The sequence below is a fragment of the Vulpes vulpes genome, chromosome 6 (assembly GCF_048418805.1).
Source record: "Vulpes vulpes isolate BD-2025 chromosome 6, VulVul3, whole genome shotgun sequence".
NCBI classification, from domain to species: Eukaryota; Metazoa; Chordata; class Mammalia; order Carnivora; family Canidae; genus Vulpes; species Vulpes vulpes.
The window spans coordinates 108,975,583-108,991,756 of record NC_132785.1 but is presented as its reverse complement, the minus strand read 5'-3'; the positions used below and the strand labels follow the sequence as shown (position 1 = coordinate 108,991,756).

At 53.3% G+C, this 16,174-nt stretch overlaps 1 protein-coding gene across 8 annotated transcripts in view; it reads right to left on the bottom strand.

Moving 5' to 3' along the window:
- Window positions 1–213: 213 nt before the first annotated feature.
- JDP2 (Jun dimerization protein 2) overlaps window positions 214–16,174 on the bottom strand; it is a 41,362-nt gene continuing 25,401 nt past the window's right edge. For all 8 annotated transcript variants that reach the window (XM_072762055.1, XM_026008630.2, XM_072762058.1 and 5 more), the window contains 2 exons: window positions 8,736–8,840; window positions 214–1,383 (listed from right to left, as the gene is read on the bottom strand). In XM_072762055.1, the coding sequence (XP_072618156.1) occupies window positions 1,198–1,383; window positions 8,736–8,840 (291 nt within the window). In that variant the 3' untranslated portion in view covers window positions 214–1,197. The remainder of the gene's footprint in view (window positions 1,384–8,735; window positions 8,841–16,174) is intronic.

Genomic DNA, 16,174 nt, shown 5'->3' with positions numbered 1-16,174 from the left:
AACAAAGGAAGTACCACAGATTTCTTTAACTTCTCTGAACCTCGACTTCCTCATCTGTAAAATGGGCATATAAACACTTACCTGGGAGGGCTGTTGTGAAAACCCAGGGCCTACAGCAGACGCTCCAAACATCCTCTGACACCGCAACCGGGAAGCCCACCGGGCGTGCCTTGCACCCCATTCCCTAGGCAGACACCACAAGAGGCAGCCGAGTAAGTAAGAGTAACGTTTACTGAGCGATACAGGACTGAGTACTAGGAAGGGTTTACCAGGATGGAAATGCACCCCATGCCCGCCCCGGCCACCCCCAACACCCAGAGACTACTACAGTACTTAGGAGTTACACACAATGGCCATAACTGCTGGATATCTGTTCGTAACAAACAAACCATAGCATATTTATACTATATCACATCGAGTGATTATAGAAATCCATATATATATTGCTTGTATAAAATCTTTTTTTTTTTGTAAAAAATATTAAAAAAAAAAAAAAAAAGAAAGTATAAAAAACATGTGCAGTTGAAAGCCCTGCCAGGACAGCCAGTCTGTAAACATTCGGTGAGTATGTGCTTTGGAAGGGCGCCCGCGCCTCGTGCCCACAGCAAACTCCAGCAGGGCGGGCGAGGGTGCGCCCTGGCTGCCGCTCCCGGAGGGGGGGCCCCCCCACGCTGGGCCCAGGGGGTGGGGACAGCAGGGCCCCGCATGGCACCCCGTCCAGCCCGGCTTCAGGGTCGGCAGGCAGGGCTGGGGGCCGGCAGGCTGCAGTTGGACTCGGAGTTCGTCCCCAGCCGCGTTTTGTTTGCAACTCATGGCTTTTCCTGGCTGCTCCGAGGTCCCTCAGTGGGCCCGGTGGGGGGGGGCCGGGAAGTGCCCGAGGCCATTGGGTTGGGGTGTCTCTCGGCTGGCCGGTCTCTGTGCTGCCTCCTTCGAGCTGGGCCCCAGCAGGCCAGCCCCGCCCGAGGGTCTGCTTTGGTCTCAGCGCTTGGTCCTTCTAGCTCCTTCAGCCGTTCTTCCCCTCGTGTGGCTGATCTGAGTTTCACAAAAGAGGCCCGGCCAGCGCTGGCTGTGCTGAGCCTCCTTGTCAAGTTTGTCATGCAGCGAGGAAGGGCCCTCTGGGACCCCTCGTCCTCTACCCTCTTCCCAAATCCTCCTCCTCCTCCTCCTCTTCCTCCTCTTCCTTCGCCCAGCCCATGGTCACTTCTTCTCTAGCTGCTCCAACAGCGGGTTGCCTTCGGACTCGGGGGTCTTGACGCTGTCCGTCCGGACGATGCAGGTGGGGCGATGCCGGTTCAGCATCAGAATGAGCTGCTGCCGCTCCTGCTTCAGCTCCTCGATCTGGGTCTTCAGCTCCGCGTTCATGAGTTCCAGCCGCTCAGATTCCTGGTGCATGGAAACAGAGACGGGGCTGTAAGCGCTCACTGGGGACCAGCTCTGCCTCTGGGAGCTACAAGGCACTCCCATCGGGCGTCCGCCTGTTTTCTGCCTGCCAGGCTCCCACTGGAGAAAGCACAGAACCTGCTATTGAGCCCCTGGGGTAATTGACTTTCTGCAGCCGTGCCCGTCACTCCTGTGACACTGGCCTGTGTCAAAGCGGGATGAACCAGGTTATATTCTGGGGCCAGCCTATCTCAGGTCCCCCTTCCCTCCCCTCGCTCAATCTACTCCAGCCACAGTGACTTCCTTGTAATTGCTCAAATATGCCAATACTCTCCTGCCTCCTGGCCCTGGCCCAAAGAAACAAAGGGTGGGAGAAGAATAGTGGCCCAGTGGCACTAGAGCAGGTGCATGAAGGGTCCAGAGGGGGTCACACGTGACCTACAGCTGGCAGTGCAGTGGCAAAGTGCTTTGATGTGTGATGTGTCATTGTACATTGGGGATATTGGCCTGTGGGATCACGCGCCCAGGGTAATCATGTCATTCTTCCTAAAACACGTGCTGCCTGGTTATTAGCCCCAAATTATTAAACACCCTCCTCTTTATCCCCTGTTATCTAGAAGCTTTGCCCATTGGGGGGCAATCAACTGTCATCCTTCTGGATCTAAAATAAAGTTTCAAATCTCAAGTGAGATTCCCAATGAACTTCCAGCTCAGTGGGAGAGACTCCAAGGGAAAGAAGCAATGCTGGCTATTTGATTTCAGGGGGAGTTCGCATGTCCAGAGTGTGGATAGGTGGTGGGCATACCAGTTCAAGGCTTGGGGTCAAAACAGTAAGACAGGAAGGCTCCTGAATGATTTTTATTGGACTGTGTCTGAAAATTGGCAAGCAGCTCAAGGGTTGAAATTTACTCAAGAGCCAGCAAAGTTTTAGCCCAGTGGTGCTCAACTCGGAGCGATTTGGCCTACTAGAAGACATTTGACAATGTCTGGAGACATTTTTGGTTGTTGCAACTGGGGAGAAGGTTGCTACCTGCATTTAGTGGGTAGAGGCTAGGGGTAGTGGGTAGAGGCTAGAGATGCTCATAAACATCCCGCACAGGATGGCCCCACAATAAGAACTATCTAGACAAAATGTCAACAGCTGAAGTTGAGCAACCTGTATCAGGCAAAGGACAAGCTGTGGTTATGATTGCATGTTCCACAACTGAGCTGGGGAACCCTGGCTTGGGTCTAGAGGCTTGCCCTCCACCTGTCAGGGCCAGGCCGAGCAGCCTCCTTTGGTGGTCTTCAGGGCCCTCAGTGGGGCCCACACACATCCCAGGGCTGCTATTCTTTCTCCCACCCACTGGCCTGCCTTGTGCTCATCTTTGAGGACACAGCATGAGTGGCCCAGGGAACTCGACTGCTGACACGTGCAGTCCTCGTGACCAAACACTGCAGGAGAACAGCCTCGAAAAAAGGAAAAAAATATTAAAAACCAGCTATGGTTGTTTCTGGTTCAACAGGATGAAGCCAGAGGGGGAGGCTGGCCCTGTCCCCTGCTCTCAGAATTCCAGGTGAAGTCATCTCTGAAGGCCAGGAGAGAGACCCACGTGAAACCATGGGTCCATGACCGATCAGTCTGAGCCAGTTGGGTGCTAATCTTAGCTGCCTGCTCACCGGGTCTGATGAACTCATGACCTTGGGGACTCCTCACAAACCCTCTGACCATCTGGTTCCCCTAAGCCAACATTTTAACTCCAAGTTCAAATCCTCTGACCCTCTGTCTCTAGGAGTTTCTGTTCAATCCACCCATTTGCATTTGCTTGAGGACATTCGTGTACAACAAATGTCTGGGGGAATCAGGATCCATACAGCGGGAAAGAGCTTACTATGTGCCCATCAGCACTGCAGGGGCTGGAAGACCTTCCAAGAGGCCTAAATGGCTAGGTCTGGCCTCAAGTTTAAAAAATGGTTGGGTTGAGAAGGCCAGTTGGCCCCTCCAGTGGAGGGGGTGGGACATGAGGAAGGCGGCCCTGAGTGGACAAGGACACAGACATGGGAAATAAGCTACAGATGTGTTTAGGAGAAGAAATCCTCCATTGTGACCATAGGTCATTTTAGGACAGAAGGTAGAGAGCCAGGAAGGTGGAGTTAGAGCCACATTAGGCAAAACTTTAGGGTTTGGAACCAGAGTCAGGAGTAAGTTCCTTAACTACACGGAGTCTCAGCTATCTTAAATATAAAATGATGATGCTCGCGGGGATTAAGTGAACTCACATGGGAAAGGCACCTTATAAACTGAAGGCTTAGGGAGGCTTAAGGAATGGATACTTTAAGCTTTGAGCAAGGGCCCATGGAGAAAGAGAAGGAGAAGCAGCAGAGGAGGATGGTTCAAAGATGCCTGGCAGATCCTGGTGACTGGCTCCATCTGGAGAATGAAAGAGGCTGCCTGTGGGCCCGAGGGGAAGGGCCCAAGGGGGCTGCTGTTTGGGGATGGCAAGGAAGCAGTTGGGTGGCACATGAGTGGGCATTAAAGGTGCCAATGCAAGGGCCAGCGTCCAGGCACATGGCATTCAGTACTACACACCAATCTACTGCCTCGAAATGACTGTGCGTCCAACCAACTTCACGTACGAACGTCCGTATCACACAGAGACCCAAGTAGGCATGTGGCTTCACACATACAGTCACCATTCAGCAGAATGGCACTGCATTCTGTTGGTTTTAAAAGGTTAGAGCATGGGATCCCTGGGTGGCGCAGCGGTTTAGCGCCTGCCTTTGGCCCAGGGGGCGATCCTGGAGACCCAGGATCGAATCCCACGTCGGGCTCCCGGTGCATGGAGCCTGCTTCTCCCTCTGCCTGTGTCTCTGCCTCTCTCTCTCTCTCTCTCTCTCTCTCTCTCTCTCTCTCTCTCTGCGTGTGTGTGTGACTATCATAAATAAATAAAAATTAAAAAAATAAAAAATAAAAGGTTAGAGCATATCATGGAATACCCTAAATTCTGCCCAGCTGGCTGTCAGAATGTGACTGCTTTTTACTTTTATTTCCTTCTGTTTTCTTGGGTGGTGCTACATCTTTATTAATTGCATAAGTAGAAGTTGAGTTCCGAAGAATCTTTTTCTTTTTTTTAACCATGATCGTAGAAGTTGTCTGTGGTTTTGTAGCAGCAATTACCTGATCTGTTTCCCTAATCAAGATACATGTTAATCACAGAAGTCAATAACTCTGCTTGCATTTTTGCTTATTATTTTGTCTTCTGGTAGATATTTATTGCCCTGGAGAAAATGAAACCATTTGTTGTTGTTATTGTTTCGTTCTAAAAATTTTATTTATTTGAGGGAGAGAGAGAGAATAAGAGAGCACAAGCGGGGAGGAGCAGCAGAGGGAGAGGGAGAAGCAGACTTCCTGCCCAGCAGGGATCCCCATGTGGGACTTGATCCCAGGCCCCATGAGCCGAAGGCAGATGCTTAACCAGCTGAGCCACCCAGCTGCCTCCATTTGTCGTTCTAGAATAGAATTAGTGCAAGTGAATGAACATTCTGTCTCTTTCACTGTGCTCAGCAAAGGCAGGAGAAAAAATACAAAGGGGCTGCGTGTTCTGGCTTTTCATACTGGCTGTGTGACCTTGGCCAAGTCAATTCTCTTCTCGGGGCTTCAGTCCCCTCCCAGAAAATATAATGACTGGCCCAGGGGACTTTAAGCATTCTCTGATTTTATCTTTTTTTTTCTTTTTAAAGATTTTTCAAATTTATTTATTCATGAAAGACACACAGAGAGAGGCAGAGACACAGGCAGAGGGAGAAGCAGGCTCCATGCAGGGAGCCAGATGTAGGACTCGATCCCGGGACTCCAGGATCACGCCCTGGGCCAAAGGCAGACACTCAACCACTGAGCCACCCAGGCATCCCTGATTTTATCTTTTAAAAACAAGTAACCCTAATGCACTTAAAATAGAGTTCTATTTCCCAACTTTTTTGGTAAGTATTGGGTAGAAGGCTGGTGTGGCCTCTTCTGAGTCCAAAAGACCTGTCTGAATTAAAATCCTGACTCTGCCACTTTAGCTATGTCACTGTGAACCATATCCCCAATATCCCTGAGCCGGGGCAACCTGAACAGCATGCTGGGCAACAAAGGAAGCCCTGGGTTCGAGTCCCACCTCAGCTGCTGTGGGGCCTCGAGCAAACTTTCATCCCTCTGAGTCTCAGAATCCTCATTAGTGGAGTGGGGACTGCCTCATCTCCTCCCAGAGCCACCTTCTTCTTGTGGCCATCAAGGAGAGAATGGCCATGAAGAGTGCAGTGCACCATGGGAGTATGAGATGGGGTTACTGCTACCAAAGCCCAGGGAATGAACCTGCGTTAGGCGCAGCAGTTACAGAGGCCAGGGTTACAGAAGGGAGAAGTGCAGGGGCTGCTACATGTAATTGCGGACACAGGAGGTACTGAGGTCACCCTGGTTGCCTCAGGAACTCGGCTGGTCCAGGCAGGCGAACTCTGAGAGGCTCTAAGAATCTCCCAGTGTATCTAGGCATCCAGGGGTCAAGGATGGGTGGGTGACTTTCTACATTATACATATGTGTGTGGGTGTGTGTACACACATATCCTTTTGTACCTCTGAGCCTTATAAATATTTTATCTGATAAAAAATAGAGTACAAGAGTCACCTGGGTGGCTCAGTCAGTAAAGCGTCTGACTTGATTTCAGCTCAGGTCATGATCTTAGGGTTATGAGATCAAGCCCCATGGCAGGCTCCATGCTCAGTGGGGAGTCTGCCTGGGATTCTCTTCCTCTGCCCCTTCTCTCTCTCTCTCTCTCTCCAATAATACATAAATCTTTAAAAAATAATAAATGACTGAATTATAAGAGAATTCTTCAGGTCTGTGGGCACTGGCCATCAACACAGCCACCTGCATCTGTGTCCTAAACCTCAGGCCCAACTGTGTTTCTAAAGCCAGAGGGGAAGAGAGGAGCATGGGAAAAGAGGAGGACTGGGATGGAACTGCCCAAACCCCCCTCCTAGACCCCGAGCCTCCAAGGACACCACCCCAGTCATATAACTGGTCTTCCCACTGCCCCAATCCTTGCCACACACTGCAGCCAGGAGGATCTTTCCAAGGTGTGTCTCCCTCCAACTGAAACGTTCCATCGCTCTCCATGACTACATAATTCATCAGCATGATGGAGACATTTGTGAGAATAAAACAAGTGATATTAGTAAGTAGGCCAGGACCAGAGGCATAAAGGAGGATTGCCCCAGACATCCGCAGCACAGACCTAGCAAGGACCAGGGGGGCTGCCTGCCCCTCCACTCTCCCCATGGTACTCTAAATTCCAGCCACACTGACATTCTTCTCAATTTCTTAATCACATCCTTAAACACCTCTTGCCTCTGGCCTTTGCTTGCACTGTTCCTGCTAACCCCCCACATCCCTGTCCTTTATCTCGTTAGCTCCTGCCCCTCTTCTGTGGCTCAGTAAGCAGTCTCTCCTAAGCCTAGACTAAGATAGGGCCTCATGGTGTGTTCTCACAGCCTGCCAGGCTGGCCCAACACAACTCGCAGCACACATTACCACTCCCCACTTCTCTCTGCCATCCTATGCAGACATCACTTGCTTGTCTGCTGTGCAATAGCAGGTACTCACAACACACTGATTGGTTGGTTGGATGGATGGATGGATGGATGGATGGATGGATGGATAGATAAGCAAAGGAATAAATGAATCCCAGCTCTAACACTTGCTAGCAGTGTGACTTTGGGCAAATAACTTGACCTCTTCTGAGCTAGAGGTCAATTCCTACAATGGGGATAACTAATGTTTATCTCACTCGAATGCCTTACTTGGCTCTGCAGGTGCTCAGGGCTGGAAATGAGGTGCGGGACACTCCAACCACGTTAAAGGCCCGTGTCAGACCTGTATCTTAGAAACTTTTTGAAAACTTCCAGCCCAGTGTTGATCCCCCAACTCTTCCAAGGAAGCTCCCAGCTCTTGGAGTCTAACTCTCACCTGTAATGGCCATTCACCTACCCCAGATGCTCAGAGCTTGCTGGTGTACACATGGCCCCACACTGTCTACACCTGTGACCTCGGATTTTCTCTCTGCTTGTTGAGAGTGTGAGAAAAGACCCATATATTCCCCAGCATTAGAGAAACCAGAGGCCACATCAGCCTTGTCTCTCCAGCTCCCGTGGGATGGTCTATGTCTGCTCCTTCCTGTGTGTCCCTCAGTACACCTGGCACAGTGCTGGGCATTTAGCACGTGTATAAAAATGCTTGCCAATGAATCAACAAATGAGCGAAAGAATGAACAAATGAACCAATGAATTAGAGCTAGCATAGCAGAGTGTTAAGAACAAATGCTTTCAAGTTAGCCTCAGGCTTGAATCCCAGTTCTACCACTTAGTTGCTGAGGGACCTGGGCAAGTAACTTAATCTCACCATGCCTTAGTTTCCCCATCTGTAGGAAGACAATAACCTCATACAGTTGTTATGCCTATAAAGAGATAATATATTTATAGTATTTTGCACACCTTACAAATGTTAGCAACCACGTTGTTGCATGCTATAGAACAGAGCCAGACCCATGGATTGTTATTGTTACTATTATTCTTTAGTAATGAACAAGTGATCCAGAGTGGAGAGGCCAGAGACTACCAACCTGGACTGATTAGCTTTCCTGGTCATGTCCCTTCACTGCTGTCTATCATTGTTGAGAAGCAGTGAAGGCCTAAGAGATGGGACTCCAGAGGGGTTGGGGGGACTGCTTGGCACAGTCCACATGTAAGGGCAGAGACCCGCTCTGAGGGCCAGGTGGGGGAGTGGGGGGAAGGCGACCCCTTCTGCTGGCCTTCACAGGCAGAGCTGACCTCTGCTCCCTGGGGGCAGAGGCTTGGGGGCCCCCTCCAGCAGGGCTGAGGCCAGCAAGAGGGGATGCAGGGTTGGAAGAGCCCCCTGCAGCGAAGGGAGGAGCTTCTCTCTTGCCAGGTGCTGCATCCACTGTGCACACTTGGCGGTTGTCACCTAGGTCATTAGCATCCACCCTAGACAACTCTGGCAGCCACCAGGGTTTTGAAATGAGTAGTAGCAGTCCGTGGCCACAAGGGTCAATCAGCACCAGGGTGTGGCCTAGTAGAGGGGACTTGGCTCCTCCCACCTCCTCTGGCCTTCGGGGGACCTGGGTGGGTGGGACCTGAGGCCGGCTGCCCTTGGGTGGGGGAAAGGGCAGTGGGTGGGAGGCAGGGAGGAACCGAGGGGTGGCGGCCGCGTGGGCAGATGCCAGCAGGTGCCCGTCCATTCCACTCCGCAGGCGTGGGTGACATCTGCGGGCCCACAGGTGCCAACGAGATGGGCGCCCCGCCCGCCCGGCCCGCTCACCCGCTGCAGAAACTCCGTCCGCTCCTTCTTCTTGTTCCGGCATCGAGCCGCCGCCACTTTGTTCTTCTCCCGGCGCCTTTTCCTCCGCTCCTCTTCCTCATCTAGCTGTGAGGGCAGAGAGCCACCGGTCAGACATGGAGGCGGGCCTGCAGGACGGCTTCCCTCCGGACACGGACAGATGGACAATCCCCGTCCGCACCCACGCGGCGGCAGTGAGCGAGCCGGCCTGGCTGCCAGCCCGCAGGCCGCCCCGGCCCCTCGGAGCAGGTGGGCAAGGCCGGGCGGGCCAGTGGCCCGGAGGGCAGGCCTCTGGAGGGTTCTGCCAGAGTTCAGGAGGCTCGGAGCCTGGCAAGGCCACTCACACGGAGGTGACACCCAGTGGGCGGTGACGGTCTGTTCTCTTGCCCAGCCCAAGCCCTCTGGGCACTATTTTCCAGGCCAGCGGTTCCCAGGCACTTCCTTTAAAAATGCCTTGGGCATGGACACAGGTTTCACATGCTACCCCCACGCACTTCCACCTCCCCGGGGGGAGCCTCCTATTTGGTCCTCCCAGAGGCTCCGATCTACCTCCTGGTGCTCCTAAACCACCTTCCCCGGCCTCCTCAGCCGGCTTTGATTGTTTTCCCTGCTTCTGCACTTTAGGCTCTGTCCCCATGACACCCCCCTGTATCCAAAGATCCCGGGAGTGCCCTTGCGGGACACAGGCAGAGGGGCTCCCTGAGTCTCCAGGTTTGCTTGCTTCTCCCCCAGGACACATTAGAAAATTCACCATGCAACAGACAGGGACCATTAAACAGGAAGGAGGAAACTCACTGCCCACCAACCCTGACTTTCTGTGATTTTTTTTTAAAGATTTTATTTATGTATTCATGAGAGACACACTGAGAGGAGGCAGAGACACAGGCAGAGGGAGAAGCAGGCTCCATGCAGGGTGCCCGATGCAGGACTCGATCCCAGGAGCCCAGGATCATGCCCTGAGCCAAACGCAGATGCTCAACCGCTAAGCCATCCCAGGTGTCCCTCAGTGATTTATTTTTAAATCACATTTTATTATTTATTTTATTTATCACATCTGTTAAATGCTTTCCACATTTTATTGTTTCATGCCTATTTGTTAAATGCTTTCCACACAGGTCACATTACCCTCACAATCAATGAGGAAGGTACTATTACTGTCCCATTCGACAGTTGGTGGGACTGAGCTGCAGGATTCCATCTGCCCAAGGCCACGCAAATTAAGAAATGACACAGCTGGGATTCCAACACGGATTTCTCAGACTTCAATCTTCCTGCTCTTGACTGACCACCAGCCCTCACAGCCCTGACCCATCAGGATCACTTCGATGTGGTGCCTCTGGCTGTCTGTGAGCTACCAGGAGGATCTAGAGGACACACAGGGCCAGCTGGGCTGGGGACAGCCCAGAGTCAGAGGCCACTAGTGAAGTCGTTGGATTGCTCTGGGCTTGCCAACTCTCTCACTTCTTGAGCCAGTGGGGGTGAATCTGGCAGCCTGAGGCCTGGAACAAGGTCTCAGCCGAAAGGGCTCTAGGCCAGGAAAATAAACAGCCTCTCTCCGTGCACTCCCGGCATGCTCTAGGAGCTTAGGACCCAGAGCCTGGCCAGAGACCAAGCACCCACAGCCATGAGCACAGGCCTATTGGTAAGGCAGCCCTGTCTCCTCCACCACCTCTGAGCTTCTCCCTGCCCCGCTCCCACCCCTCCTGGGAGGCTGGCTGGAGAGGCACCTTGTCAACACCGCCACACCCAAGCACCTCCCAGCCCCTTGGCCTCCCTTGAAACAGAACCAGAAGTGACAGCTCCTCTGGCTGACCTGCATCTGGGAAAATAGAAACCTGGACAAAATTGATTCCACCCAACCTCAACCTCACCCCCAACAAGGCCAAGGTAACCGTGACGACAGGCAGAGGGAAGGAACTAGAGGAAGTGGCTGGCAGTGCAATCTCCCCTCGGCCCAGAGGGTTTGCCCACAAACTGCCAAGGTGATGTGTGCAACCCGGGCACTTCAGGGCTCACAGGGCCTGGAGCAAGCCCGGGTTCTGGCAGAGTGGCTGCTTCCTGGGAGATACAACCTCTGTCCTCCAACACCCCGCACTCCACCCCAGCCCTGCACAGAGCCAGGGGCGAAGGGAAGCTGCTCCAGCAGCAGATACAAAGAGGCTCAATGCTGGGAGTTTAAGAGCTCAAGAGGGCCAGGCCGATGCCCGCGTCAGGGAGCTGCTCCAGCCTCCCTGTCCAGCCCTGTAAATCCCTCCATCCATCACCCCTCTGTCTCCAAATGTCTCCTCTTCTCCAAGCCAGCTGGGCCCTCCTGAGATGACCTTCCTTTCCCCCTTGGTAAACTCTTACTCAACCTTCAAGAGCAAATGTCACCTCTCTCAGGAAGGCTATTTGGACTCCCCAGATAGAATTAACTGCTTTGACTGTGCTGCCACAGCTCTTTGAAGACTGCACTATGAGAGTCTCTATCACATCCCATCATAGTTCTGTTTGTGTAGGCATCTGTCTTCCCTGCTAGGCTGAAGGATGCGGGACCTGAGCATCCCCAACACCTGGACAGAACATGGCACTTCACAGGGGCTCAGCAAATGTGCGTCGAATGAGTGAAATAAAAGATTCCAGGGAGGGGCACCTGGGTGGCTCAGTCAGTTAAGCGTCTGCTTTCAGCCCAGGTCATGATCCCAAGGTCCTAGGATCGAGTCCCACTCGGGGGGAGCCTGTTATGCCTCTGCCCCTTCCTCTACTCATGCTCTCTCTCACTCTCTGTCAAATAAATAAATAAAATCTTAAAAAAAAAAAAAAGATTCCAGGGAAAGATGGCACAGGCTTGGATTCTATAATTATAAAAACGATGTGTTGCCTATGTTTGCCCCTGCATAAGCTTTTCCCCGGTGCTAATAAGGAGCCTTTTGCACCAGGCCTGGCCTCTTCTGTCTGCAGGAGGCCAGCAAAGCTTGGGGGCGGGGTCCTGTCCTCCCCAGAAGCACACTGACCAGGCAGAGCCTCGATCAAGGGCAAACTCCTGATGGCTATGGCAGGTCTGCACAAATCCTGACACAGTCTAGGCTGTGCACTTCAGCCTAACCCCCTGCTAAAGCTCCACACCCCACCTCCACCCCATAGCCTCCCCGCCCATCCCCAGGCTTCTGCAGCCACACTCCACCTCAGCTGACATCTCCCAGTAAGGCAAGAAATGGCCCCAAAGCCCCATTACGACATCTTCCCCATTGACACTGTGCTGCATCTTCCCCAACTTCTCCTGCTGCTATGTAAAAGCCACCCCAGGAAATTTGGAAAACAGCTGCTGAGGTCCTGCCGGAAATAAGAGGGGTGCTGGGCAGTGCCCTTCAGCTTTCTCATCCCTGCGGGCTGCCTGTGGCCCCTGCCTGGGCCCCAATGGGGAGACTCCCCACGCCGCCGCCACCACCGCCACCTCGTCCCGGCCTTCCCTCGCCACAGCATCAAGGCTGCTGCCCCAGCTCCTTGATGTTTGCCAGAGTCTCTAAAGCACTCGACTGGGAGGGGGTGAGCCAGCAGTGTTTTCACCACACACAGTTCAGACATCTAAAACAGGAACCCCAAAATGGGGCATGATGATTTTTTTTCTGCAGATACAGCTGGAAGAACAGGAATATTAAAGAAGGAGGCAGCTTGACACTAGATACATTTAAAGACCCACGAGATGCGGGCTCTTTTTTCCCCAGATTCCCAGGAAGGCCCAGGGTAAAGCTGTCTGTGCCACATGTCACACTGGAGGGACAGACTAGGGAACTCAGGGCCAAGAGGGCCCTCATGTTAAGCAGTCCCTCCTCAGAGAGCCTGTTCTCAGGGCTCTGTTCATGGGCGGGGGGACTCGGGCCCCTGACCACAGCTGACTGGACGAGGTGTGAACGGCAGACCAAGCTGGGCTGTAGTCACCTCCTGAAAATCTGAAATCAGATCTGCTGGACCAGGGGGCAGCCAGCTTCAGTCCTGTGCCCAGAGAAGCGGCAAGATCAGGCTGCTGCTGTGTAGAGATGAGCAGAAACCAAAGACCATGTGGCAGGAGAGAAACAAACACTTCGCCAAAGAGGGGCGGTGGAGAGACAAAAAGAGGGAATGGGTGACAGAGAGAAAAGCAGAGCCTGGGCCAGGGTGGGGCCAGTGCCATGCCCAGGATGGACACACTCACTCTAGAGCTCATGCCAGGGCAGGATCAGCACCCAAGCTGGATTGCCTCCTTAAATGCTGTGTTGCAGGGGATCCTGTTGCCTCACCCTGGTCCAGGTGCTGAGAGAGGGAGGGAACGCCAGACAGAGAAGGTAGAGACAGAGATGGAGAGGGAAAAGAGACACAGAGAGACAAAGAGGCAGAGCCATTAGAAGGAGAAGCACAGAGGCATGAGCAGAGGGCCGCAGTTCAGTCGGGCCCAGGGGACAGATAGGAAGCACACGGAGAATCCTCTGGGTTCCTCCCCTGGGGCGACCTACATGTCCTACCCAAGGGTCCATGATCTATACCCCTGAATCTGTCCTGAAAACTTCCTCCTCCTGCCTGGGAGGGACTTTGAAGAGGTTTCTGCCTCTGGGACACCAGGGTCCCATCCTTGTGAAGTCAGGTGATGCCAGGATATTGGAGGAGCAGAAGGTGGTCCCCAGGGATTAAGAGTAGGGGGTGGAGAATCACTGCTACCCAGGAGCCATGCCTCTAGAACAGCTGGGAAAATAGCAGAGCCTGAATGCAGAAGGGCTTGGGCGAACAGAGGTACCCACCTCAGCAAGCATCAAATCCTCTGGCCTAGGAGTCTCAGCAGGCCAAATGGTCTTGGTAAACCATCTAGGACAGCCCTACTACCCCACGGCCCCACACTTTTACAAATGAGCAAATTAAAGAGATCAAGGCTGCCGGGAAGGTCAGTGACAGTTTCCAATCCAGGCCTTTTGGCCCTAGGGTCCAACCGCCTCCTGCTCTTTGAAGGGCTGGTGCTCTATGTGTGCCCCCCAGCACCCCCCCACACACACACACATAGGGTAACAGGCCCCCTGTCCTTTCAGCTCCATCCTGGTGATGGGACTGTAGAGCAGCCACAGAAGCTTCTGACTCTGAGGGCAATGACTATGTTGTTTTTTTCCTATTTGGGCTTTTAAAATAAAAACAGTGTATTGCACAAGTAACACTGAATGTGTAACAATAAAACTGACTGGTTTACAGGAGGGCCCCCCCTCCCCACTCCTCTCTTGCAGGCCATGTGGCTTTCACATGCTGGCAACCTTCGCCCAGACTTGATTTTGAATTCTGATATTTCATAAGCATTTCCAAAAATATATCTTGCAGGGCCCACAAAGGGATAGGATGAAAAAGAGCAATGACCCTTTTTAACCTGAGGCATTGAAAATATGGACACACTCACATGAATGAAGCAACAAAGACAAGAGCAACGAAGCTGGAGACGAGCAGAAACCAGGGCGGGGGGAAGCCCCAAAACAAGCCCCCAGCACTCGCCAGAGTGGCAAAGGTCTAGAAGGCCTTATCTCACACTAAGAACTGTAGCATGGGGACACCGAGGTGGCTCTGTGATTGAGCGTCTGCCTTCGGCTCAGGTCATGATCCCGGGGTCCTGGAATCGAGTTCTGCATCAGGCTCCCCACAGGGAGCCTGCTTCTCCTCTGCCTATGTCTCTGTCTCTCTCGGTGTGTCTTTAATGAATAAATAAATAAAATCTTTTTAAAAAAGAAGAAGAACTGTAGCATGGATGGAGAGAACACCAGGCTTAGCTGAGACTCAGGGCATCAGGGTTGTCGGCATAGGCTTTAGGGTCTGAGCAGCCTGTGTGCCCCCAGGCAAGTCACTTGCCCTCCCTGAGCCTCTGCACCTCACCTGTACAAGGCAAGCAGTGAGCACAGCAGCACAAGGTTGTAACAAGGACTCAGTTCCAATCCAGAGCCTGGGACACAGGGAGCCTTCTCTAAGGTCCAGATTGCGGGCCTGCCTTCCCAGGTGAGGCAGGAAGGCAGTGCTAGTACAGCCTGGGGCACACACCACCTCCCATAGGGCAGAATCTGGCAGAGGAGACCTGGGAAGGGGGGGCGGGGGCATAGGGAATGCTTCAAGGCACACAAGCTGTCAATGAGCAGGCCTGAGTAACAGGGCTCCAAAGCTAGCCCTGGCCAGACCCACTAGAGTCCCCCCGCCAGGAGCCACACTGCACGGAGGAGCCACATTTCAACACCAGGGACCCATGAGCACCCTGGGAAGTAAACACCCAAATACCAAACATACCAGACATTCCCCCACATAAACAGGGCTGCACTGAGCCAGGGGCTGCGGTTCCTCGCCACTCCCCTGTCCGGCCACGCATCCACAAAGTAGGGCATTTCGGGGGCAAGACCTCTGCAAGCCAGCAGGGCGAGGCCCACAGTTCCCCCCTTCTCCGGGGAAGGAATGAGGAAAGCCCAGGGGCCTCCTTCCAACACCCTCGCTGACCCCACCCCCACCCCCCTGGGGACCCCACAGGGGCCAGGCCCTCCCCCATCAGCATCTCCCCAGGGGGCTGAGCCCTTGGAACCCTTCTGCCCGCCTCTCCTGCCTTCTCCAGCAAGCCTCCCCCTCTCTAAATAGCCACGGTCTGGACCTCAGCTGTGAAATACAGAGCAGTTTCAGCGAACTGTGGGCAGGGCTGGAAGTGAAAATTCAAGCCAAATGGTCAGGCTAAGTAAGGCTCGAGCTGCAAACTCAAGTCCTCTCCAGGGATCAAGCAAGTAACCCTTAGTGAGGAGGAGGGCTGCATGGGCCTGGGGCCTGCAGAAAGGGCACCCCAACTGGCCCCACTGCAGCAGCGTGGGCTCAGCCTTGACAAATCTTCCAAGTTTTCAAGCCTGGCCGAAAATATGAGTTTTTAAGTAAAATCTTCCAGTTTTCAGCATTGACAACGAATTCCATCTTGAAAAGAACACTTCGTGGGCCAAACATCTGTGGGCTGCACCAGCCCCCAGGCTGCTGACTGACCACCCGCAGTAGGAGACAGACCCCAGCGGGCTTGGTCATCAGACACCTGGTTCTAGTCACTGAGATGTCCCACGCCGTGACCACGGGCCCATCAGTTCATGTCTCCCGTCCTGGGGCCCATCTCAAACAGACACAAGAGCTCCTCGTTCTCACTAACCTTCAAATGCCTCTGCAAGGTGGGTTTTAGGGGCCTCATCTCACGGGTAAGGAAACAAGGTGAAATGTCTGCCCAAGGTCACCAAGCCGGGAACAGACAGGGGCCCAACTCCGCTCCGTCATGTTGCCTTCCAACAGTGAGCGCCACTGAAAGCTCCCCCAAGTCCTGGCTAGCTCTGCGGTCCCTGGGTTTTCATTCACCCCACCTTCAAGGGCAGTGTTGGCTTGGCTGGGTGAGGGGGGAAGGACACCTTTTCCCTTTTAACAAGTTTCAGAAATAG